This window comes from Cnephaeus nilssonii, assembly GCF_951640355.1.
Source record: "Cnephaeus nilssonii genome assembly, chromosome: 3".
Classification (NCBI taxonomy): domain Eukaryota; kingdom Metazoa; phylum Chordata; class Mammalia; order Chiroptera; family Vespertilionidae; genus Cnephaeus; species Cnephaeus nilssonii.
The window spans coordinates 7,300,383-7,327,163 of NC_137074.1; the positions used below are offsets into that span (position 1 = coordinate 7,300,383).

The following is a 26,781-nucleotide window of genomic DNA, read 5'->3' on the forward strand; positions in this document are numbered from 1 at the left end:
GAGAAATGGAGACTTCTGGGTGCTGTCCACCTGGTAGGACTATAAAAACTTGGGATCATCTCATTCAAGGGGCAGCAGAGAGTCAGGGAGCCGGGAGAAGTGAGTTCCTGGCACGGGCCGAGGGCAGCCGCCTTCACCAGCCCCTTAACAGCTGTCTCCCAGCCCCTACGGGCACCACTGTACACCGCAGCGTGTTGCCCTGACGAACAGGCGCCTCCAAGTGCGGGCTCCTGAGGCTCCTGTCCCCGCGCCCCCTGTTCCAGGTACCAGATCAACGCCCGCACCGAGCTGGCCGTGCGCTACAACGACATCTCGCCGCTGGAGAACCACCACTGCGCCGTGGCCTTCCAGATCCTCGCCCAGCCCGAGTGCAACATCTTCTCCAACGTGCAGCCCGACGGGTTCAAGCAGATCAGACAGGTGTGCGGGGCTGGGGGGCACTCTGACTGCAGAGTGAGGGGGGCTTTGGGGGGAGACAGTGAGCACGACCACAAGAGAACCCCTTCTCTGGGCTGAGGCTCCCGGAAGCTCCCGGTCACAGCAGCGCCCACAGGGATCCTGGGGAGCGGGCCCCCTTCCCACCGCCTCCAAGGCCACATACACCGAGTGGCCAGATTGTGATGATCTCTGAACGCATAATAATCTGGCCACTCAGTGTATATCCTATATAATAAAAGGCTAATATGCAAATTGTCCCCTCGACCAGGAGTTCAACCAGCAGGCAGGCCGGCCAACCGCCCATGTCCCTGCCCCCTGGCCAGGCTGGCCGGACCCCACCCATGTACGAATTCTTGCACCGGGCCTCTAATATATATATATATACTGAGTGGCCAGATTATTATGCGTTCAGAGATCACAATAATCTGGCCACTCAGTGTAGTGCCCCAGGAAGAGGTGCACGGCCCTGGCATGAGTACCTGGGATTCCACTGACGGCAGTTCACACCCACGGTTGAACTTATCCTTGGAGAGCCGCCCTTTCTCCATTGCCACCTGGGGTGTGAGGCCCACAGACGTTGGGTAACTTGCCCAGGGAGTACACTGCAGACCATGGACAGACATACCAGCTCCCTCCAACCTAGTAGGGCCCTGACCACTGTACCCCAGCCCCCAGCTGCTGTCCCCTGCACCCCATGACCCAGTCTGCCCACTGCCCACTTCAGCTAAGAGACTTTACCACTTCTCGGGGCGCTTTGGGAGGAGGCTGAGAGCGCCCCCTGTCCTGAGGCAGACACTTCCACTCACCACAAATGACAGCCCTCGCCCAAGAGGTCCCACCCAGCACGACTCTGTGCCCCACCCTCTGACATTTGCAGGGGAGGGAGGATCTCAGGGTGATCTTTTGGAGGAATGTAGTAGGTTGAATGGTAGCCGCACCCCTGCCAAAAAAAAAACAAAAAAAAAACAAAATGTCTGTCTACCTCCTGACCCTCGGACCTCGTGAAGGTACCCTTCTTTGGAAAAGGGTCTTCACAGCTGTATTGTTAGGATCGCTAGATAAGATGAGCTTGGGCTATCCAGGTGGGCCCTAAATCCAATGACAAGTGTCTCTACAAGAGACCGAAGAGGAGAAGACATAGATACACAGACGACAAGGCCATGAGATGACAGAGGCAGAGACTGGAGTGATGTGCACACAAGCCAAGGAATGCTGGGCCACCAGCAGCTGGAAGAAGCAGGAGGGACCTCCCTTGGAGCCCCGGGAAGGAGGAGGGCCCTCTGACACCTTGGATTCAGACTTCTAGCCTCCAGAACCCTGAGAGAACATCTGTGTGGTCCTCTCTGTCCCCTGGTCTATGTGGATGGCAGCCCGGGACACTGCACAGGAGCCAAGGTCCGTGTCTGGAGGAGCCACGCCCTGACAGTCCATGGATGAAACCGCACCCATTTGATGTCTTCCTGGCCTTCCCTGTAGCTGCTCCTGATAAAGGGTCTAGAATCCAGAGGTGGAAACCCTCCCTCCGGAGGCTGATAAGCTCACTCTGTTGGAAAACAGCTTTCATAAACCGCTGTTTCCCCACTGGCCCCGCTTCCAGGAAGTTCAGAGCTAAATGCAGTGCTTAATCACTGTCGTCGCTGAATCACCGTTCCCGGCGCATTCCCTCCTCAAGCCCAGGCTTCTGGCCTCTCCCCCATGTTTATGGAACCACCGGGCAAGCAGGTGCCACCTGTTGTTCTGAAAGCCCTAGGGAACCTTTCTCCGAAGCAGGTAAAGGGCAAATCCTGGAGACAGCACTGCACTGGCTGCTGCCCTGACGGCTGCCCAGCGACCTGGAATCCATACGACCTGGAGAATCCGAGCTCCTGAACACCCTTTGTGGGAGACTCGGCAACCCCTGGGAAGGAAGTGCCTAGCTGGAGGAGCGGCCAACCCCACAGCCCAGATCTTCCTCATGTCCGCCATGGGGTCACACAGGGTTGTCTTGCCTCAAACACTTCATGTTCAAACGAGAATTTTTCTGAGAATAAAATCAGCTGTCCCAATTTTTTTTTAATATTTTTATTGATTTCAGAGAGGAAGGGAATTGGAAAGAATGATAGAAAAATCAATGATGAGAGAGAATCATTGATCAGCTGCCTCCTGCACGCCCCCTACTGCAGATCAAGCCCAAAACCCGGGCATGTGTCCTGACCGAGAATCAAACGGTGACCTGATTCTTAGGTGGACACTCAACTGCTGAGCCACGCCAGCCAGGCAGTTGTCCCAATTTTTAATAACATTTTGTCATTGAATATTTTGAGGGCTAACTCCTCGCGGGCATAGGTCCTTCCCTACTACACAATTAACCTTTTGCACTCGGATGTCGAGATTAAAATTACTCTTTGAATGTATCAATAATTTGAAATATAAAAAAATCCAAATAAATAAGTTTGCATGAAAAGAAACTCCAGTTTTTTATTCTACTGCCGCGCTTTGTAAAATCTGGGGTATTTAAAAAATTAAATCCCGAGTAGAATAAAGGAATCGAGAAAAAAGCAAGCGAGTGCAAAGGGTTAAATCTTCCCAGGGAAATGGCACCATTCAGAAAGTCAGTCGTGCCCCCCTCCTCCTCCTCCAAAACACATCTGGGATGATCTCTGTTGGATGACTTGAGCTCTGCAGTTGATGATTGTGGTTTTATTTTTTTTTTTGAAAAAGTAGAACACCATACTTGGCACAGCGGTGTGTTTGTAAATGCTTGTGGGTCGGTGGATGGATATAAAGACCAACGGACAGACAGATGGACAAGTTAGATGGATAAATTGATGGGTGAGTGAGTGGATTGCATGGATGGATGGGTGGATGGATGGATGGATGGATAGATGGATGGTCAGATGGTCATGGTTTTGAATTACGTTACTTTTAAGCCAATATCTGATTAACAAGGTAATGGAATATTTATATTAAAAACTCATTGCATCCTCATTTACAAATTTGTTCATGGAAGAATGCCATTGTACATAATCAGACTTTGATCATTCCCAAGCAATAGGTACACATGTCATCCCATACAGATTAGATAACGGGGGGAAATGCCCTAGGAAAATCGGTCATTGACCTCCAACAAGATCTGGAAGGCACACACCATGGGTCTAGATTGCTAAACCACGGGGAAGCCTTTGTCCGTGGCTAAGCCGCCGTCCACGAGGGCATCGTCCTGGGAGACCCGGTGTGGCTGCTGCTGCTTCACAGGCACAGCGCGGGAGGAGGGGTCAGGCTCCACCTGGGCCTGAACCCCAGGCTCCCACCCTCCCCCTGCAGCCTGGGCAGGGCCCTCGGCCTCGTCAAGTGTCAGCTTCTGTATCTAAAAATGAGGACAGCGCCCTCGCCGGTTTGGCTCAGTGGATAGAGCATAGGCCTGTGGACCAAAGGGTCCGGGGTTCGACTCAGGTCAAGGGCCGGTACCACGGTTGCAGGTTCCTGGGCCCTGGCGGGGCTCATGCAGGAGGCAACCAATCAATGTGTTTCTCTCACATCGTTGTTCCTCTCTGCCTTTCCCTCTCTCTTCCACTCTCTCTAAAAACCAATGGGAAAATATCCTCGGGTGAGGATTAACAAAAATAATAATAATAAATAAAATAGAAATGAGGGCAGTGATTCCGGGACACACGCGGGGCTGGCATGCGGACTGCATGGCATGGCGTGTGCAGAGGGCTCAGCACACAGTCGGCGCTCACTGAGGAATCCTTGGGATTTGCCCGGTGTTCATGCTTTGCTCTTTCGCTCTTCAGGGCATGATCACGTTAATCTTGGCCACTGACATGGCCAGGCACGCAGAGATCATGGATTCCTTCAAAGAGAAGATGGAGAACTTCGACTACAGCAACGAGGAGCACATGACCCTGGTGAGTAGGCTCGTTCCGCCTCTTGGGGGTCGGGGAGCTGGCGAGGGAGTCCTTCCAACAGCTCAGACTGGACACCGAGAAACCACAGCTGCTACTTGCCTTGGAGGGAGGTGGCGACAAAGCTGGTTTTCAAAGTTCCCCGTCTCACCAGGAAGGCCGCCTGGTGGGAACCTCCCCGGGAAAGCTCCGTCGTGGCTACGGGCGGCGTTTTTCCACGCTCCCTCTCATTCTGGTGTGAAGATAGTAAGTGGGTGAAGGCGATTCATCTTGCCCTGGTTTCCTGAGAATAAAGTTGGCTCTCCCACAAAGGACAGCCCCGGAAAACATGCTGAACCCAGCCTTTCGGAGGGCCACTTGGGGACCCGGTGGCCCAGGCCTGAGGCCTTGAATCAGCTCCCCCAGCCTGGTGTCAGGGGCAGCGTCCCCCCCGAGGCCTGCCAGGCAGAGCCCTATTGCCTGTGGCCTGCAGCCCGACTCCTCACACAGGAGACGAGCAAGGCCTGGATCGGTTCCCAGGAAGCCATGGGGCAGGGCGACGAGGGAAGGACTGAAGGGCAGCGCTCACCTCGAGGTTCAGCTGAAGCTGTGCCAAGTCAGGTTCCCCCAGGCCCCCCTCCTGGGAGAGCAGCCCAGGCAGATCCGGGGCCCACAGCCCGGGCCGACCTGCATCAGACTCTGCGCGGCAGCCAACACTGACCTCAAACCCTGGCCATTCCAGGTGACTGTCCCTGGGCCTGGAGCAAGCCATTTGTGCTGCAGCCGGTCCCAGCGGCACTCACATGGTTCAGGTGGAAGCGCTCTGGCCGGATCCTGTGGCCTGGCGTGTCTCCATCCGAGGGACCAAATGCATGCCCAGATCTCGCCAGGCCGGAGGGAGTTGGTCTCCTGGGAGGACCAGAAAGGCACCCAACTCGGGAACAGCACAAACAAGATGTGGCGGGGCACAGGGCTGTGCTGGGGGGGCTGAAATCGGGGGCTGGGTGGCCGGGAAGGCTGGAGAGAGGGGCCAGAGCAGGACCTGGGAGGACGCAGGGGGAGAGGAGGCTTCGGCAGGTGGCGGCTTTGGCCGGGGTTCAGAGGCAGAGAGCCCGGCTAGCACAGGGAGACGCCGGGCCTGGGAGCAGAGGGCACAAGCTAATGACGCCTCTGACATTCGCGCCGTTTTGCTAACCCTGGGTTGCGGGGGACAGGAGGGATCTGTGGTTGCCCGTCCTATTCAGGGGTTGGGGCGCCAAGGCTATGCCCTTGCTGCTTTTACGTTGAGGGTTCCCTTCACCCTGTATTTCTAATGTGCCCCTTTGTCACTGGGGGTCCCAGCACCATCCACTCCTATTTCCTATTTCCCTTTTAACTTCTGGTTCCTCATGTCACATGAGTAAGAGTCTGGAAGCTTTGGCCAGAAATAAATGATCAAGATTTATTCGAGGATCTTCGGATTTGCCAACCAGAAACACAGCTAGGCCAAAACACAGAAATGTCCCGGAGAAGAAAGAAAAGCTAAGAGTAGTTACAGCAAAATGTACATCCTGGAGAAGGACCGGTCTGCATTTTTGGCCCCCGGATTGGTCCAGGATGGTCTGGAGGATGGACGCCAGGAGGTCTGGTCACGTTCAGCGGTCTGGTTACGAGAACATTCTTTTCTTAGTCCTCCTGAGGTAATCAATCAGAGGATTACCTGGAGGTCTGCTGTATGTCCAGGCATTGACACGGGACTGGAGGGTTCAAATGCAAGTTCCCAGCTGCTTAGAACAAGGCTAGAATTGTCTCCTCCGGCCTTAGGCAACGTGATTTTAATAATTGAGCAGCTTGACTGAAGTGGCTCCATTATTCATCACTAACGATGCCTCTCTGCGCTTTTTTCTGTATCTTCAATAATCAAGAACTTTTCCATGTATATTCATATGACAGAAGGTCCTCGTGTTAAATGGGCTGTTCTACCACTCAAGGTCCCGCCAAGAAAACATTCTGAGCCCTAGCCGGTTTGGCTCAGTGGATAGAGCATCAACTTGCGGACGAAGAGTCCTGGGTTCGATTCCGGTCAAGGGCACGTACCTCAGTTGCAGGCTACTCCCTGGTCAGGGCACATGCAGGAGGCAACCAATCGATGTGTTTCTCTCACCTTGACATTTCTCTCTGTCTTTCCCTCTCTCTCCCACTTTCTGTAAAAATCAATGGAAAAATATCCTCGGGTGAGGATTAAAAAAAAAAAAGAAGAAAAACATTCTGATCCTATGGGAGTGCAGTGACATCCCTATTCTCCCCAGTTGAGGCTGAGGGTCTGGATGCGGACCGCCAGGGCCCCCACCGCAGGTGCCCCGGCCGAGCCGTGGAGGGGCAGCCACGCTCAGCCCCGCCCGCAGCACTGCCCGCGCCTGGGCGGCAAGTCCAGCCCAAACAGCGTGGGTTCCGGTCTGCACGCCCCTGCCTGACCCCACGCCTCTCCTTGCAGCTGAAGATGATTTTGATCAAATGCTGTGATATCTCCAACGAGGTGCGTCCGATGGAAGTCGCAGAGCCGTGGGTGGACTGCTTATTGGAAGAATACTTCATGCAGGTGGGAGTGTGTTACGGGGCTAGTTCATGCACAGCAGTCAGCCTCCTGTCGCTCTGCTTGGCCCCTGACGCGGGGCCCCGTTTGAACGGTGGCAGATGGGTCACGGTGGGCACAGACGGGGCGGCAGAAGCTCCTCCTGCCCCCAGAAAGCCCGCACCACGGGCGCACAGCACACATGAGCGAGGTTGTCGTTTCAGACACGAGAGACGGGGGCAGCCTGGAAAAGCTAATGCTATGAAGCTGCCCCCTGTCACCGCTAAGCGAGCCGCTGCGAGGGGCAGGCATGTCAGACCTCAGCCTGGAGGTCAAGAACCGCAGAGACAGGAGGGGTCCCCGGGGGGCGGCCGGGGAAGCGCGGATGAACCCAGAGGGGTGTCTGCAAGCTACTTCTACCGCTGAGCATTCTCATGACCCACTTCATTAGCCTCTGCCTGTCCCCGCCCCTCAGTCCTCACGGCACGGCCCTGCACGCCCTATGTAGCGCTCACAATAGCATCGTCTTTTCCAATAACTAGTAATTGTTGTTACTGATTTACATAACGCACCGTGGTTGGGTTGGCTGTGGCATATTAGCTCATATTTCTCTTCCTCGAGGAACAGTGATCCCCAGAGCCCCCCAAGTTCTCTGCGCGTTTCTTTAATGTTGCGTCTGCTGCCCTCCCCAGAGCGACCGCGAGAAGTCGGAAGGCCTTCCCGTGGCCCCTTTCATGGACCGGGACAAAGTGACCAAAGCCACGGCCCAAATCGGGTTCATCAAGTTTGTCCTGATCCCCATGTTTGAAACAGTGACCAAGGTGAGTGACCATCGCCACGCCCTGGGCGACACGACAGACAGTGAGAAACACGGGAGCGCACAGCCGTGCACACACATGCACACACTGCACACACACTCACACACTCGTCCACACGCTCACACACGCGTGCATGTGAACTGTAGCTGCCTGCCGGACACCCCACCTGAAGGCCCCCTCCACCTTAACACCAACCCGCCCCGAACTCTCCTCCCACCACCCCGCCGGCCCTCCCGCCTCCTGCTCCTCCTGCAGCACACCCCCAGAACCTCGTCCCCATGGAGACCTCCTCTGAGCGGCCCTCCGCTCCCGGGCTCCAGAGAGCAGCCTGTATCCGCTCCCCTCACCTTCACCCTCGGAAGAACCTCCTCAGGGGTCCCCATCTCCATCTCACCCACTCCACCCAGCACACGGCTGTCACCAGGTTAACCTCCAGGAAGGAGACTGTCTCCCTCTCTCCTGAACCTTCCGTGGCTCCCCACTGCCCCCACCAGGGCCATGGTCCCCCATCCTCCGTAGGACCTCTGTCTGGCAGGATGGCCCGCAGCTCCTGGTCCTGGCCTTGCCTCCAACCTTTACCTCCAAGTGCATCCTCCTGCCCCTGGGCTCCCAGCCTCACATGCTGCTCCCTCGGGCTTCCAGAACCAGCTCCCCGCGTCCTTCCTTAGCCCCGGGCACTGTCGCTTCTCTGGGAGCTGCCTTCTTGCACGCAGCGCCCTCTCCACACACTGTGCCCTCCCGGCGGGCGAGCAGAGCGGGTCCCAGGTGGCAGTGGGGCGGGGTGTGGCCTTCCCAGAGGAGAGCTGTGTGCACAGGGCTCCGGGGGAGGGGCACCCTGTGCTGAGTCTCAGCCAATGTCCGACAGGTGGACAGACTGGAGGACAGAGCCGCTCAGGCTGGGGGCAGGCGCGAGCGGAGTCCCTCCAGGCTCTGGGGCTGTCGGGGGCCTAGTGGCTGAAGTTGGCTTTGGAAGATGAGAAAGTGCAGCGTGGACGGTTGGGGGGGCGGGGTGGGAGACATGGGGGGCGGGGGAAGGGAGTGGCTTCTACCAGGTCCCTGTGGAAAGCAGGAGGCAGCGGGGACCGTGGAACTGGGTGCGCAGGTGGCAGGCGTGAGGGGCTCCAGGAACCATGGACCGAACAGTGTCAGAGCCTCGGTCACCGTGGACACCGTGGACGCCGTAGCAGGCCGCACCCCGGGGGCTCCGACAGCGCCCCGTGGACGGATGCAGGTTCCCCGTGCGATCCGCTGAGACACAGGACCTGCCTTGTTTTCCCAAACGCTTTCCGTCGCCTTGGTGGCGGCCGGGTGACTGAGTCTGTCTCCCCCCAGCTCTTCCCTGCGATTGAGGAAAGCATGCTGCAGCCCCTGTGGGAGTCCAGAGACCGCTACGAGGAGCTGAAGCAGATGGACGACGCCGTGACGGAGGTAGGCCTCCGTGGGGCAGCGGGACGCGGGCCCCATCCGCATGCTGGCACCACGAGGCAGCGCCTCTGGACGGGCGCTCGTTCCCACCCAAAGGAGAGTCAGGCCGACCACATCAGGGCATCTAACGTGGTTGGACGTCACATGAGAGTGCTGCCCGCTGTGAGGTGACGAGGGTCAGCGTCCACGGCATCTCCCTCCCCCGAGCAGCGCCCGCCCACGTCCTCCCTCTCCTCCCGCCCCTGCGCTGACCTTGTTCGCTGAGAGAGGCTCCCCCTCGCCTGGGAAAAGCCGCCAGCCACCACGTCCGGGCTCCAGGCCACAGACTCTCCCACGGGGCAGCTCGGCCCCTCCCAGGGGTCAGGAAGAGAGACTGGGCCTGGCTTCAGGGCGCTTTGGGGGTTTTCAGGGGAGGTCTAGTTCACAGGCTCAGAACTGGGGTCGAGGTTTTCTCCAAAGCCCCCAGGTTAGTCTGGCCACGTCAGGACCCCGGGGTGTGCGAATCTCTGCGTCAGGGCCCCCTGCCTGTCGGGACCACCCAATGACCTTCTCACCCGACCTCCAGCCACCCAAGGTGTGGCCTCCCCTCCCTCCGGGGCCCCAAAGCAGCTGGAGCAGTCTCCCTGCCGCTTCCAACTTTGGCCCCATGTGGCTGTGGCTGTGGCTGTGGCTGAGCTCACCCCACCCCAGCCTGGCAGTGCCCCCAGCCTGGCTCTGTACCATGCCTTCTTCACTGCTCACTTCAGCCAGGGCCTCCCCCATCACGGTGCCTCCACCTGCCTCTGCCACCGGGAACTCCCGCCACGCCCTGCTGAGGCTCGTCCTGCGTTGCTCTTGTCTCTCTCCACCTCCTTGGTGCAATGCTGGACGCATAGTAGGTGCTCAATAAATACCTCCGAGCCCGCAGACCAGCCGTCTCCATCTCTCTAGTTAGATTCTAGTAGGTCACAGACAGGTGCTGAAACTCCAAAAGCTTAAGAGCAAATGATGCAGAGGACCGATGTGAGAAGGGGTGTCCCCCTGCCCAGACCCCCTGCAGGAGAGCTACAGAGCCCCGACTCTCCTGGGCCACCCACAGGTCACCTCAGTGAAGGCCTTGGGTCTCCAAGTCCCAGCCCCGGCCGCCCAATGGGGCCCACTGGGACCCTCTAAGGCCCCTTCCTGCCCCCAGAAAGGACAGACAGAGAGGAGGTGGAAGGAATGATGCACTCCACAGTCACCACAGCCAGTCCACAGGGCCGTGTGCCCTGCAGCCAGGGTGAGCCCGCCGTCCAGGCGCCAGGCAGTGGCCATGCTGGGTGAGGCCTCCCGTAGCAGGGACGGTGGCCCATGCACCGAGCTGTGTCTGAAAAGCTCACACGTGTATGTTTGGCACAAGAAGGTTGCCGATGTTCGTCTCAGCTTCACATGTTAGCATCTGCCGTCAGCAGGGAGGTCCTGAGCAGACGAGCAGCCACCCTCACTGTCCCCGAGCCTGACTTCTCTGTCTCTGTCCTGGTTACAGAGGAAGACCGAGAGCCGGGCAGGCGGGGCCACCGACAAGTCGAGGGAGAAAAGCAGAGACGGGAAACCAAGTGAAGGTAATGCTGTTGTGCATTGATGTCCCAGCAGCTCCCACTACAATGGAGCTGGATTGGAATCTGGGGAAGGATGGAGGGAGGGGAGAGGGAAGGAGGGAGGAGAGAGGGAGGGAAGGAGGGAGAGAGGGGGGAGGGAGGGAGGGAGGGAGGGAGAGATGGTGGAGGGAAGAAATCTGAATACCAAATATTTTTAAATAAGTAAAACGTGTATGCCTTGCTTAGAATAATTAGGATCAGGCTCCAAAGGAGGGGGCATGCTTTAGTTGATAGAAAAAGGTCAGTAATTAACACGTGTGCCACTTCTAAGGGAAAACACTTTTTTCAGTCTTTTCACAAAGAAAGTGTTTGTGAGCATGTCTGTGATCACCTCCCCGAGCACTCGTTGGCATCAGCCATCCGTCAGTCCATGCAGAAGGCACACCAGCCATTCGGCCCGAATAATAAGGATACACCACACAGGTGGCTGACGGGCCCTTTGAGAGAGCTTCGGTTTATAAAGCAGCAAGGTGCCGGCATGAGAACTAGGTTTTGTTTTATTAGAGGAACAGAGGCCCCGGCATCCAGCAGCCAACGAAGCAAGCCTTGGGGCCAGGCTGTGCACTGGCGGCTCAACCTCAGGGCCCGAGTCTCTAAATTACCATCACTGTTGTGGTTTTAGCAATTAACCAAGCAGAGAGCTGGGACATAAGAAGCACTCAGCAAATGCTAGCTTTCTTTTCTTTCTTTTTTTAAAAATATTTTTTTATTGATTTCAGAGAGGGAGAGAGAGAAGCATCAATGATAAGAGAATCATTGATCGGCTGCCTCCTGCACACCCCCTACTGGGGATCAAGCCCGCAACCTGAGCATGTGCCCTGACCTGGAATGGAACTGTGACCTCCTGGTTCATAGGTGGATGCTCAACCACTGAGCCACACCAGCCGGGCTGGCTTTCAATTTTAAAGTCAGATCATATTTTTTGAATGGCTCAGAAAAGGGATCGAAATTGTTTTATTTTCCCTAAATATGTTCGACGATATGTCCGATGGCTCGTTTTTCAAACACAGCGCGCGTCTAATCCTGTGACACTTGCGATATCGCCTGCACGTTTCAGTCCCAACAAAGACAAACCCGGAGTCGTTTCCCTCCCGAGCAGGCCTCGCCTGAAAGAAGAGGACGTCCGTCCGCGGCGTCTGGGCCTGGCCACTCGGCGTGAGACTCCTCCGCGGGGAGAAGCTGATCCTGACCCCCTGGCGCCCACGACCAGAACCATTTTGTTCACTGATACAAAAAAAAGAAAAAAATGGAATTCATGATGCTGTACAGAATTTTTATTTTTAAACTGCCTTTTAAATAATATATTCTTATACAGAAATGGGTCCTGTGCTTTTTCTTCGGTGGACGCGTGTGTCTGAGAAACGTGCTCACGTGGAGACAAGGACGCTCTGCTTTTTCGCAGACGCATCCAGAGCGCTTGCCCGGTGCGATGTGATGCGCTCCTCGTGCAAGTCCAGCATTAAATGCCAGACCGCTGCCCGGAGCGCAAGGCGGTGCGTGTCCTGTGTTTGTGAGCTGCAAGGGTGCTGGTGCCCGTGCGGGAGGTGGGGACCCCAGGCGGCCGGTCACACTGTAGACAACAGGAGGTGCGTGCAGGACACAGACGTACCGAAAGCAGTGCCGATGCACCAAGAGGTGGGCATTGAGCGGTTAACGCGCAGATAAGGAGCTGCGTTCACCTTCTCTGCACATTAGGGGTGTCTGTTGCAAGGGAGGAAGCTGTCCTTTTCTTCCTGCCTTTGTCTTAGGGACAAGCACTGGGGACTTTCTGGGGGGCACCGGGCCCACAAAGGGAGAGTCAATCCCCGCTTGTTCGTGCTCAAGCTTGAAGGACCCCCACACCTGAGCTCTCACCCAGGGCCCCACCTACATCTAGACTCCTGAGTGCCCCAGTGTGGCGAGCCGGCACGGCCATGGCATACTCAGCCCCACATTGGGCGCCTTGGGCGCCACACCAGCTCAGCCAGGTTGGGTGAGCCTGAGAGGGGGCGGTGAAGGATGGAGAAAAGACAGACAAGAGAATGAAAGCTGGGTCTGGGTGGGACACTGTCCTCTCTGATGGAGAGCTAGCGACAGCGGCACAGACTACAAGCCATGTCTTTATTTTATAGCCAGATTCCACAAGGCAAAGTAAGGGTGTGATCAAGATGTTTACAACATTCTCGTGGGTTTCGAATCTACTCAGTTACATGCACCTGAACTCTATCAAGCCCACATCACTCAGGCACGTGGGGCCACGGGTTCGGACCATAGGTTCCAGCTTACAACTACAGCTGTTGGCTATAATTGTGCTGGGAGGGCTCTGCCCTCCAAGCTGGGACTTGCACGTGCCCGTGAGAGGACTGTGCCCTCTCATTAGTCCGAGGCTTGAACCTGTCCAAACACTGTAGCCGCTCTCCACACCCCAGGGCGGTGGGCTCCACCCGTGCCCCCTCAGGACGACATAACCTGCCGAAGAGCCTCCACTCTGAGAACCAGCCTTCACGGGGCGTCTGCGTAACCTGGTTGGTTCCATGTCCTGGAAGCATTCCCGCCCTCTTGAATTCCAGGATATTGCTCCCCATCCTTACAGACCCGGAGGGAGTGGCTGGCAGCGGGGCACACAGTGCCCGGCACTATGGAAACCCCCGCTGGCTCCACAGGCCACGCTGCCCCCAGCCGATGGGTGTGGGGTGCTGACCACAGTTTACCGGTTGGGAAGGAACCCACAGAAATGTCCCTCCCGTTTACATTACCGCTGCTCCCCTCGGACAAGCCCATCCATCCTGAGAGGGAACCCTGGGAGCGTCCGGAGTCCCAGCCAGCCTCCTGCAGCGGCGTCCCCTGCACTGGCCTCCTCCACCACCAAGACGCCCACCCCGTTTTTTCCTAAACCTTCCGAGAGGTACTGATCTCAGTGCGGAGGCCCATGGCCAGCCCTACACAGAGCAGCGGAGACCTTCCCTGCACAGCCCGCCGCGGGGATCCTGGAACTCCCAGGAGGAGCTCCATTTGTAACGCTTATGTCGGCCCCCATGTGGCCTTGCAGCGGCCACCCCAGGCCGGGCCACAAAGCCACACGGAGGCCCGAGGCTCCGAGGTCAGACCAGGCCTCAGGTGGGAGGCTGTGCGTGTTGAACCAGCACCTGGGGCCAGTGGCACAGACACATTTCTACCCTGCAGGCAGACAGTGTTATTTTTCTTTATATTTATGGTTAGGGAAACCCCACCCCTAAAGGAACAAGCAGCCACACTTGAGGTCATCCTGTAGCCCCCGCCTGGGGGCGCTCTGCCCAGCCCCACCTGGAGACCTCTAATGCTCCCCCCACCCCCCCAGCCGCTCCAGACATCCAAGCTCCCTCAGAGCTCACCTGAACGAGACCATGATTATGGGGCCAGTGTTTGGACCTTAATTAGATCTGCAAGTGATGGTCATAATTAGGTGTTTAATTACCCAGAATCAATCATGCAACTCGAACCGAATGAGGTGAGTGTGGAGTTCGTGGGAATAACCGTGGTGGTTGAACTTTATTATTAAATACTAGTACTGCCTGATCTTTTCATGATGTTGGGCACCTTCAAGATCTAACCTTGCCCATGAACTTGTGAGCCTGCCCCACACTTACCTGATACAAGCAAATGTGTCAGACCTGACATCCCACCAGTCACATCAGCACATGAGTTATAAACTGCAAAAAATCCAGTAAGAAATTGGAAGCTTTAAAAACAATCGTGTTCCCTTAAAGAGCTAACATCTGACAGGTGGGTGCCTCCACAGGCATCTCAAGAAAAGACCGGAGCCAACGGGCTGGAGAGGATGGCCCCAATTAGCTCGAGGGAGGTCCATTCTCTGCTTTCTGGCTGGTGCCCCGCCTGGTGTGGGCAAGAAGGGCTCAAGGATGCTTGATGAACACGTGAATGAATCAATCAACAATTAAATGGCAGGTACGTGGACTGTTATTTATACAGCTAACCTGGTAAAAATTATTGGGTTTAATGCTCCTGTTCCCAGCTTTGCATTAAAATTGACTTAAAGGAAGCTTCGAAGAGGAAACAGGAGGTAAAATGCATGCTGTGCTCCTCCCCTGCCCCCCTACCCCACCCACCTTAGACCACTCACTTCTGATAGGATTTCAGTCGCCCAGTAGAAAGGCCTGCAGCCTGTTCATGATCTGCTGTGAGGGCCACTGTCCTCCACGCCAGCTATGTACTAGATTCTCAGTGTCCATTTGTCTTTAGGAAAAATGCATCCACTTTTGTCCAGAAATTAAAGGGTATAAGTAGGAAATGGGGGGAGGATATTAGCATTATTGCAGAAAGGGAATGGGGGGGGGCTCTTTTGTCCTGCCCATGGGGGTAATTTCAGTGGCAAAAGCAGCTCTTTGCTGCTACAGGCAGTTCTATCAGAAATGGAGAGGCCAGTGAGGGATTGTGGGGGACACAGTGAAACTGAGGCAGGGGGCTCACCGAGGCAAACCTGGCTCTCCCGGCTCCACACAGGACACCACGCCCGCATCGTTGTCACCACCCAGCTCCGAAGAATGAGGAGCCCTCGAGGCCAAGCGGCCCGGGGAGAGGTGTGCGGTGCTGCGAGCCCACGAGGTCCGCCCACCTTCATTATCAGCCCGGCATCCTCCTGGCCGCGGCTTGGTTGGCGAGTCACCACCGATCACCTCTGCCCACAGGAGGACGAGGAAAGACCGTTTGCTCCCAGAGCAACGGATCAGTTCCAGCAGGCACTGCCTCTTCGAGAGCTAGAGAGCCCCACCCTCCAGGGGGGGCACCCAGGACTGGTCCTGCCTGGGTCCCTCCCGGGGTGTCTCCAGGCACAGCGCCAGAGCCTCCAGGACCTCCACAGTCCCCTCGCAGGACCTTCTGTGGTCCTTTCCAGCTCCCCACGCGGAGAGTGAAACGGACTCTGGTGGTGAGGCCCTCGTCATCAAGGCTGGGGGCCCAGTGGCCAGCCAGTCCATAGGCTGTGCCCAACCCCCAGGACACCGTCCCAGGCCACAGCCTGCCCCAGGCCTCAGCCCTCCCCCCTCCCCGCCCCCCTACCATTCCCAGATCTGGAACGTACCATTCAAAGACAACAAGAGGACTGTCTTCTCTGAGTGACCCTTGCCAGACTCTCATTCCATGTCTGTGTCTGGTCCCAGGGCTGCACTGGATTGGCAGGTGCAAAGGGCATTCCGAAGTGGCTCGTACTGTGAGCGTTCTCACAGCACAGGGCGCTCAGGAAACGTGGGCAAGCCTAAGGAATTAACCTCTTTGCTGGGTTTCATAACTAAGAAAACGATCATTTTTTTTAATTAAACTTATTTTGAATAATTGTAGATTTTCATGCCATCGCAAGGAAGAATACAGAGGGGTCCCGTGGACCCTTTACCCAGGTTCCCCAGGGGCGGCATCTTGCACGCCTCTAGGTCAGCATCACATCCAGGATGTGGACACTGACCAGTCTGGGTACAGAGCATCCCGTCCCCACGGGGTTCCTCCTGCAGGCCTCGTATAGCCACACCCTCTTTCCTTCCACCCACCCCACCTTGACCCCTACCAGCCACTGCTCTCATCGCCATTCTATACATTTGTCATCTCATGAATATGATGTACATAGCATCACACACTCTACAGCCTTCCAGGTTGGCTTTTTCCGCTCAGCATCGTCCCCTGGAAATTCACCAGGTGGCTGTGTGGGTCAGGAGTCTGTTCCTTCTTATTGCGGAGCTGCGTTCCAAGATGCGAGGGGACCACAGTGTGTTTAACCATTTGCCAGTTGAAGGACATCTGGGCTGCTTCCAGTTATTTTGCTCTTCTGAATAAAGCTGCCATAAACATTGACTAAGAGGGTTTTTTATGAATATGACCTTTCATGTCTCTGGGATGAATGCCAAGGAGTGTGATCATTAGGTAATATGGTAATTGTTTACTTTTCCAGGAAACTGTCATTCCAGAATAGCTATGCCAGTGTACTTTCCCATCAACAATGTAGGCGTGGCCCAGTTTCTCCACACTTTCATTAGCTTTGTGTGTTTTCCCTATTTTATGTTAGCTTTCGGATGGGTGTGCAGTGCTGGCCCGTGTGGCTTTAATTTGCCTGTCCCCAGTGGCTAAGATGTTGAACATCTGGAAGAATGTACACTGCATGTCCTCATTGGCAAAATGTGTGTCCATGTCTTGTTTGGGGAGGAGGTGGTATTGTGGTGTGTTTCTTTACTGGTGAGTTTTGGGAGTTCTTTGTAGCCTGCCAATGCCGGTCCTCTGTCAGATGCGTGGTTTGCCATATTTTCTCCCAGTCTGCAGCTTGTCCTTCCCTTCCTTTAACAGCATTTTTCACCGAGCAAACATTTTTAATTCTGATGAAGTCCACCTTATCAGCTTTTCCTTTTATCAGTCTTGCCTTTGGTGCCAGCTCTAAGAACTCTCTGCCTCCCTAGATCCTGGAGATTTTCTTCCATGTTTTTTCCAAAAGTCTGATCGTTTTATGCTTTAACCCATGGTCGGTCCATTTTGAGTTCCCTTTGATACCAAGTGTGAGATCTGGGTTGAGGTTCGTCGTTTCGCCTGTGAATGTTCCATTGCTTCAGCTCCATTTGTTGAAAAGACTCTTTGCTCCACTGGCCTGCTCTTGCCCCACTCTCAGCTGTGCACATGTGTGCGGGTGTGGTCCTGGGTTCTCTGTTCTGCACCATGGATCTCCGTGTCTGTCCCTCAGTCTCTCCCCCAACGTCACACAGTCTTAATTGTTGTAGCTGTATAATAGGGCCTACAATCACATAGACGGATTCCTCTCATCTCCTTTTTCAAGAATATTTAGCCACTCTGGTTTCTTTACTTTTCCATGTGCATTTAAAATCATCTTTTCTGGCCCTAGCCGGCTTAGCTCAGTGGATATAGCGTCAGCCTGCGGACTCAAGGGTCCCAGGTTCGATTCCGGCCAAGGGCACATGCCTGGGTTGCAGGCTCAATCCCCAATGGGGGCTGTGCAGGAGGCAGCCGATCAATGATTCTCATCACTGATGTTTCTATCTCTCTCTCCTTCTCCCTTCCTCTCTGAAATCAATGAAGAAATATATTTTTTAAAAAGTAAAATAAAATCATCTTTTCTGTATCTATAAAATCTTGCTGGGCTTTTGATAGGGATTGCATTAAATTTGTATTTCAGTTTGGGGAGAATTGACACTTTTACTATGTTGTCTTCTAAGCCATGAACATTGTTTAGTTCTTTCCTCAGTATTTTGTAGTTTCCAGCATACACATCCTATCTTGTTAGATTTACACCCAAATGTGTCTTTTTTGTTTTAGTGGATGGAAATATTTTTAATTTTAGTGCCCATGTGTTCATTGCTAGTCTGTAGAAATACAATTGATTTTTGTATATTGATCCTGTAGCCTGTGATCTTGATTAGCTCAATTACTAGTTCTAGAAGGAGGTTTTTTGTAGATTCTTTGGGATTTTTTATGTAAACAATCATGTCATCAGCAAACCAGGACAGTTTAATTTCTTCCTCCTGACCTATATGCATTCTTTTTCCTTTTCCTGCCTTATTGCACTGGCTAGAATGTCTACACCATGTTGAATAGGAGCAGTGAGAGCAGGCATCCTGCCTTGTTCCTGATCTTAGGGGAAACTCTTTCACCATTAATTATAATATTCATGGATGCTTTTTATCAACTTGAGGAAGTCACCCTCTATTCCTGTTTTTCTGTTTTTTTCTGAACTATTTTACATTGAATGGGTGCTATATTTTGTCAGATGCTTTTCCTGCATTGATTGATATGACCATACAGTTTTTTCCCTCATCTTCTTACAGTGGTAGATGACATTGACTCGTTTTGCATATTTAACCAACCTTGCATCCCTGAAATAAACTCCACTTGGTCACAGTGATTCGTTCTTTTTATAGATTGCTGAACTGCATTTGCTGATATTTTGTCAAGGATTTTGCATCTATAGTCATAAGAGACATTGGCCTGCAATTTCCCTTTTTGGTCCTGTCTTTGCCTGGTTCTGGTATCAAGAGTAATACTGTCTTTGTTAAGTAAATTTGGAAGTGCTCCCTGCTCTTCTATTTTCTGCAAGAGGTTGTGTAGAGGGGGTGTTAAGTTTTTTGTTTCTTTTAAGCCTGGAAGACTTCTCCAGTGAGAACATCTGGGTCTAGGCCAGTGATGGGCAACCTTTTGAGCTTGGTGTGTCAAACTTTGCCAAAAAATTGAGCATAACTCGGGTAGTGTGTCACTTTGAGGAAAAAACATTATTTCGCGATATTTATAGTTTAAATAACATAAATGTATATAATTGTTATATATAATTGTATTTAATAAACCAAAAACTAAATATTTAACTTACCTGCTTAGTGACTTCTTTGTTCATCCGTCAGTCGGTTTCTTTTGTTGGTCTTGATAGTATTTAGCTTGTGTGGAGTGCCGTGAACTAAGATAAGTGAGGGGGAGGGGGAATTCTTTAACTAACCTGCCTATTAGTGACTTTTTTGTTGCTGAATTTCATTGGCTAAATCTTCAATTGAAGGTTGGTATTTTGTACACTTCAGGCCCAAGCAAGCGCTACTAACTTCATCTGTCAATCTGTTTCTTTTGTTGGTTTTGATATTATTTAATGCTGAGAATAAGGCCTCACAAATGTAGAGGGAAAAATTGTGAGTAAAGCCATTGCTATATTTTTCAGGGTGCTAGAAGTGTCTGGTAGTCGGTTCCAGGCACTCCAAATTTCCTGTTCGTAGTGGCACTCCTCTTGATTCTCCAAGCGGCACCTTTCCAGATTCTCAAGCTTTGACCTCAAGTCGACAAACACCTGAGCCCAGATACTGTCTTGAAATTCTGCAAGTTGCATCTCCAAATCATCAATTTGCATCCATTGGAAACCATTTAATTCCAAACTACTGTAGACTACTACATCAGGATACTTAATTATTTTCATGGTCTGTTCTAGACTTCTAAACTGACTAAATCTATCACTAAACTGGTCAAGTAACGAGTCTAAAACATGCTGGTACTTCATATGCAAGAGTTCCATTTCATTTTGTACAGCTGCACTGGCCTTCTCAAAATACTTTGTTACTCGAGGAAAATACTTACAAGTTTTAGTATCTACATCTCGCTTGAAAATTTTAACTTTACTTTCAAAAGCTTTTATGTATCCAAACATAACGTCAATACTTTTGCCAAAACCTTGTAACTTTAAGTTCAGTTCATTAATATGAACAGAGAGATCTGTAAAAAACATCAGGGTGTTGACCCACTTACCATCAATAAGCTGAGGAAAGTTTCCCAGATCCTTATCGTCAAGAAATACCTTAATTTCTTCAAAGCACTCCACAAAGCGCTCAAGAACTTTGCCTCGGCTCAGCCATCTTACATTATTGTACATCAGCAGTCCACTGTAGGTGGAATCAACCTCCAGTAAAAGTGCCGAAAATTCTCGCTTGTGAAGGGGGCGAGCAGCTATTAAATTAACTATTTTTGTAACAACTAACATTAAGTCGTTTAAGTCGGTGAATCCTGTCTTGGCACATAAAGCCTCCTGATGGATAATACAATGAAAAGGCACAATCGGATGTCCAATAGCTTCTGTAAACAATTTGACAAATCCGATTTTTTCCCCCACCATATTTGGTGCCCCATCTGTCGTCACTGACACAACTTTAGAGATATCAATGCTTAGGTCACGAAATGTTTGTATAACAACCTTACATATTTCGCTTCCTGATTTACTTGTTGACACTGATACTAACTTTATCAACTCTTCTCTCATTGTGAGACCATCAGAATATCGACCAATAATGGCCAACTGAGCATGTGATGTGACATCAGTAGTTTCATCAAGAGAGATCGAAAAATATTTACACTTCCTTATGTCTCTCTTTAATTGATGTACGTTTGTGTTCAGTCTCATTATTCGGTCTTTTATGATATTTCTACTGAGTGGTAACTCAGATATTCTCTTAATAATTACATCTTTATTCTGCATATCGTGAAATAGAACTGGTGCACATCTTAGGAGAGTTTCTTTAATAAATTCTCCCTCACTGAGCACTTTTCCATGCTGAGCTATAGAGTGAGCAATGCTCAAACTTGCAGATGTTAAATTTGTAGAGCCTTTCATAAATTTAAGGATGGAATTAGATTGGCTCTTATAAGGTGTAGCTGCCTGGAAATGTATTCCTTCCTTTCATCCTCACTTTTTTCCAAGAGCTGGGAATGATTAGTTTCAAAATGTCTATTTATATTCCACGTTCTGCTTACTACCGTTTCAGTACATAGAACGCAAAATGATCTGCCACTTTTTTCTATAAAGCCATACATCTCGGTCCATGTCTCTTGAAAGGGTCAGCCACTGCTACTACCACTTCCTTTACTTAACCTTAGTTTTTTATTTTTTGGGTTCTCCATCAGGGGGGCAGTGACAGAAGATAGAATTATAGATAGCTTGTTAGGCCTGAAGGCAATTAGGGGTTAACTAGCCTAACTAACCACAAAATGGTGCATATAACTGTCTTTTAGGAAAGGGCAGGGTTAATAAGCAGAAATAGGGGTTAATAAGGATGCACAACAGTAATAGTGGTGAAATGGAGTCTGCACTATGGAGCAATATGGTGTTCCTTATGTGAATTAAAATGGCTGCCGCTATTTCTAATGGCAGGAAACGGCACCCATATAACACCACAAACCCTCGCCCCTTCCAGCCTCCCCCTCACTTATCTCAGTAATGATGGATTAGAAATCCATGACACCCCAGAACAGTAGATAATGGTTGCTGTGGTTAACTGTTATTTGGTTACTGGTAATGGCAGGGCCCCCAGAGATGCGTCCCCCACTGCATTCCGCTGCTCCCTGCTCTGCCGGCGGAAGTGAGGGCAAAGATCCCATCTTAACCGGAAGTCCCAGAACTAGACGCTCTGTGCCGGACTTCTGTTGTTTTGGCCTACAGACCTCCGGCACAGAGTGTCTAATAGGGGAGGATGAAACATTTGTGACTAGAGTCTTGGATCTGCCATTTTTTTCTATAAAGCCATATATCTCAGTCCATGTCTCTTGAAAGGGTTGGCCATTGCTACTACCACTTCCTTTACTTAACCTTAGTTTTTTATTTTTTCCAAGACTCTAGTCGCAAATGTTTCATCCTCAGGAGCAGCAAATGTTTCATCCTCGGCATCAGAAATGGCTACACTTGTCAGTGCTGACACGCGTATCATAGGTTCACCATCACTGGTCTAGGCATTTGGGCAGAGTATTTTAATTACTGATTCCATTTCCTTAATAGTTCCAGAGCTATTCAAGTGGTCTACCTCATACTAGGTGAGTTGGCTAGTTTGTGCTTTTCAAAGAATCGGCCCACTTCATCTAAGCTGTAAAATGTATGTGCAGGGAGTTCTCTGAAGTGTTTCCTTATTATCCTCTTGATGTAGTGATCTATAGTGATGTTCCCTATTTCATTCCTGATTTGGGCAATTTGTGTATCTCCCTTTACATCTTTGTCAGTCTTGCTAAGGGGTGATTTTTTTTTTTCAAGGAGCCAGGTCTTCGTTTTGTTGAGCTTCTCTTCTTTTTCTGTTTTCAATTTCATTCATTTCTTCTCTTACCTTTATTATTTCCTTCCTTCTGTTTGTTTTGGGTTCGTTTTGCTCTTTGAGAGCAGAGCCCAGATTATTGATTTGAGATTTTTCCTCTCTCCTGATGTAAGCACTGATTGCTGTAAATGCCCCTCTCGATCCTGCACGGTTCAATTTAATCTGTTGTATTTTCATTTTGATTCAGTCCAACGTAATTTTTATTTCCCTGGAGACTTCCCCTTTGATTATTTGGACCCCAGAAGCAGTGTCCTCCCTTACCCGTCACACTAAGGCAGTGATGGCAAACCTATGACACGCGTGTCAGCACTGAAAGGTCCCAGGTTCAATTCTGAGGCGGCCGCATGCCGAGGATGAAACATTTGCTGCTCCTGAGGATGAAACATTTGCGAAATAATGTTTTTTCCTCAAAGTGACACACTACCCGAGTTATGCTCAGTTTTTTGGCGAAGTTTGAAACACCAAGCTCAAAAGGTTGCCCATCACTGCACTAAGGGATGCCACAGCGGCCTCCTTGCTAGGACACTGGCTTCTCTCAGTCTGCCCCCTGCCTTGTCACTTTCTTCAATGACCCAGTTTCTTGTGCATCTGTTTCCTGCTGAGGCCTCATCATATAATATGTAGCCCAGCAGCCTACTCCACTCCCAGGACGCCTACTGGAGACATTCCCACCAAAAACGCCCTCTGAGTGATTTCTTTCGGTGTGGGCTGCAAAAAAATGCGTAACAGAGACTTCCATTTCCACTTAGAATGCAGAAAGCTGCAAGGAACATTGCTCCCACGCTGATGATGACAAAAGTCAGGTAATCCTCAAAACCATCAGACAGATGAGTCACAGAGGAGCACAGTGAACTGGATTCCAGAAAGAAACGAGGCGGGAACTGTCTCATCCCTGACAGCACAAAACGAAGAGGTGGCCACCTACAGGCGGGCAGGAGGGACTCAGCTACGTTTTAAGAAATTCTTCAAGACCAGCTAGTAGGACAATTGGGGAAAGCTGGGGGTCACTCCAGCTTTTCCCAAATAAGAGGAGTTTGCACCCACTTGCAAGCTCTCTGCCATGCCCTCACCCGCCCCCCACCCCCACCGGCTGCTTCCAAAAAAGACTGGGAACAGGGCAGGAGACCTGAGAGCCCGCGGTGACACGGGTGGCCTTGAAGGGATCAGCAGCTCCTAGGGACAGGAACAAGCCCCACATGCTTCCTGGGCTCTTTACAAGCAAAGGACTGAGGCTGCTGAGGGAAGGGCATAGCAAAGACCCCGTGGTTCTCGGGGGAGTGGGGGTTAAGAGCTTGGCAAGGGACCCCCTCTGTGGGACAAACAAACAGCGACAGTTAAAAGCTGAGGGGACCCAGGAACCCTGAGAAGAAACCTCCAGCCCACGGAGGTCACCATGAGGCCGACGCAGCCACACCTGGAGGGATTTGAAGTCTGCGGCACTGAGATAACCATGGTAACAACAAACCCAAGCCAGCCAGTGCCTGGCCAGTGGTCCAGCCCCCACGCTGGGCCTGCAGGAGACTAGAAGCCCTGATTGCTGGGCCTCTGTCTACATATTCAGTCTACACATCCATCAGTTACTGAGACACGGCATGGAAGTCTCCAGTGTCCTTGTGGTTTATGTCAACATTCAGTCTGTCAGGTTTGTTTTGTTTTTTCATTATTTTGAGGCCCTGTTGTTGGGACATGCACATCTAGGGTTGTGATGTCTTCTCCGTGACTTGACCCTTCATCTTTATGGATGTCCCTCTTGATCCCTTGTAACAGGTGTCATCATTTGGCTTCTGAACTGGTCACCAGAGATCGCAGTCTGACTTCCCACACAGCTGACTGACAGCAGCTGACTCCCTGGGCTGGTTACTGGAGATAACGGGCTGGCTTCCTGGGCAGGTGGCTGTAGGCTGTGGGTCAGGGTCTTATTTTTATATAGCGTCTGGCCATGGTCCATTTGTATATTCAGTCTCTCGGCATTCATTATCAAGGTCACCTCAGGGTCCCAATATGGCCACTGCAGAGCCAGCCATTGTGACCACATTCCAGGCAGAAAGAAGAAGGTCAGCAGAAGGGCAAAGAGCATGCTCCCCAGGTGAGTCTCTTTACAGGGCTCTTTAATGAGTCTCACCCAGACACATTGTTTACATCTCTCCAGCCCTCCCTACTTTCAGGGAGGCTGGGAAATGTGATTTTTACTGGGCACAATGATGGCCCCCAAAACACAAGGCCTTCTGTAAAGGAAAAGGGAGATGGACAGACAACTGGCAACTTCTTTCACCCCTTCAGATTGAAAAAGTGGAAGAATAAATCTTAAAAAAAAACACACGCATGTATGGAAAATATGTCACCATCTTGAATATATTCTTCAATGTGATAATTATTTAATAACCAACTAGTTGATGAGAACTCTTCAGAGTCAAGGTTATGTGCATAAGATGTCCTCTCCAGTGCCCTCCCAACCATCCCCCACTCCCCGCCCCATCCCTCCATCTCCAGGGCACTGAGGCAGAGACAAAGGAGCAATCTGAATATTCCGATAGGAGCACAAATTGAAAACTGCTCAACTGAAATGAATTAGTGCAAAGAAACAATCGATTCAGGGAATTGGTCACTTAGCAAATTAGCTCTACAGAGAACTGGCTTTTAGCGATTGCCAGAGTGAGTTCAAGCAGAAGCCCATAGGACAGCCAGGTGGGGGCTCTCCTGTGGGGTTGGTGGTCTCCCCACCCCCAGCCCCCCACTCCCTTCCCCCGACCCCCCCCCCCCCAAGCTCAGGGAGGGCCTCAGGGCTGGAGCGATAACTTCACACCACGGTAATCACTCCCTTTGAAGTGGCTGAGTAATGTCCTCTGGAAACGAAGAAATGGAACAAGCTGAAAATTCAGCGTTTGGAAGAGATTACGTTCTGAAGAAATGCATGGAAACGGGTGCTTTGCACCCAGCGTGCTTTCAAGACAGAGCCCTGGGCAGCCGGGAGCAGGAGGAGCCTGGCTGGGGAATCGTGCTCATGGGAGGGAGGGCAAGGATGGGCTTCAGAGGCAGGTGGCTTTTCCTCCAAGGCACCCACATTGCTTAGGAAATGAGAGCGGCTATTATGTGGGTCACTTTCCCGATGAAGGGTCCAGATGAGCACGCACATGCGCATGCGCGAACACACACCCCCACACACACACACATACACACGTGTATATATACACACATGCACGCACACACACTCCACTTGCCTCTCCTTCCCTGGAGTTTTCCATTTTCCCCGCTGCTGGGAATGGGCTGGGAGGTGTTTTCCGTCTTTGCTCAGCACATTCCCTGCCCCGCAGCCCCAATGAAATGCCGCTCCCTCCCGACCCGCCAAACACACGCAGGGCCCTCCTGCCACCAAGTCTCCCAGGAAAATTCCTCCATCAGAAATCCATCTCCTTCCATGAATGAGTGTCCGTGATCAAAATGCAAACCGGGAGGCGGGACGCCACTGCCCGCGGTGACTTCCAGCCGACAGAGAACACGCCGAAGCCGCCTCCAATCCCTCCGGGAGAGGGAAATGACAACCAGGGAGGGAGGAAAGTCGGCCTGGGCCTGCTCTGGCTGTGCAGTCAGAAGCAAGAATCTTTAGAAGAATGGGAAATGATTGGGTTGGGAGCTTTTTAATGGTTAAAAATAAATAAAAATAAAAAAGGTGAGTTAACACGTTATTGACAACTTAATGGGGATTAGTCCTCTGATCATGTCTAACAGCCACTGACAGGAAAGTCCTCAATTCCCGAGGAAGCCAGCCAAGCCTCCTGTCCGCCCAGAAGGGCCACCATTGCGTTTCTTCACGGCCCTTGAGCTGGTTTCATTGGGAAACTGCTGACTGGAGGGAGGAGGGGACCCGGGAGGAGGGGATGCAGAAGTGGGGGGGTGGGAGGTGGCGGTGACGGCTCCCACAGCACCAGCCACAGGCTTTTCCGAGGCTCCTACCTGTATTGTTCCCCATTCTTCTGGATTAAGCTTTTCTGTCTCATTTTTCTTTCCACTATTTGAGAGTTGTACACTTATCCTATTTCCAGCCTTTTTACTGGTGCCATTCACATTCCCAACTGTATACTTAGAGTAACAAAGTGAAGTTACTAAATCTGCCCTCTTGCCAAAGGCAACTATCTTTGGATACTTTCGTTTGTGTGTTTCTGTTGCCCGGTGTTTTGGGGTCTACGTTGGTGTTTAAATGGCCCACATTAAACTGTTACCGTTGCGTATTTTCTAGTTGATACTTGTTTCTATTCACCCATGGTTCCCAGTGGCTCTGTCCACCTCTCCTGCATCTCCGCTTTCTTCCTCGGGAGGAAAAGTTCCTTTCATGGTAAACTCCACGTCTTTGAAAATGTCTTTATTTCATACCTCAGGAAAGATGATTCAGCCAAGTTTGCCCATCCTAGTTGGCAGCACTTGGGTTTTCCTGCCACCTTCCAGCTGCCTGCATTGCTGCTGAAATGTCAGCTGGCTGTCCATAATTGCCACATGTCGCTTAGCGTTTCT

The 26,781-nt window shown here is 51.9% G+C and overlaps 1 protein-coding gene across 4 annotated transcripts in view; it reads left to right on the top strand.

The window, feature by feature from the left end:
* PDE9A (phosphodiesterase 9A) overlaps positions 1 to 12,029 on the top strand; it is an 89,016-nt gene extending 76,987 nt beyond the window's left edge. For all 4 annotated transcript variants that reach the window (XM_079766659.1, XM_079766661.1, XM_079766662.1 and 1 more), the window contains 7 exons: positions 264 to 420; positions 4,212 to 4,325; positions 6,775 to 6,879; positions 7,545 to 7,673; positions 9,003 to 9,098; positions 10,600 to 10,675; positions 11,811 to 12,029. In XM_079766659.1, coding sequence (XP_079622785.1) covers positions 264 to 420; positions 4,212 to 4,325; positions 6,775 to 6,879; positions 7,545 to 7,673; positions 9,003 to 9,098; positions 10,600 to 10,675; positions 11,811 to 11,821 — 688 coding nt within the window. In that variant the 3' untranslated portion in view covers positions 11,822 to 12,029. The remainder of the gene's footprint in view (positions 1 to 263; positions 421 to 4,211; positions 4,326 to 6,774; positions 6,880 to 7,544; positions 7,674 to 9,002; positions 9,099 to 10,599; positions 10,676 to 11,810) is intronic.
* Positions 12,030 to 26,781: the final 14,752 nt, after the last annotated feature.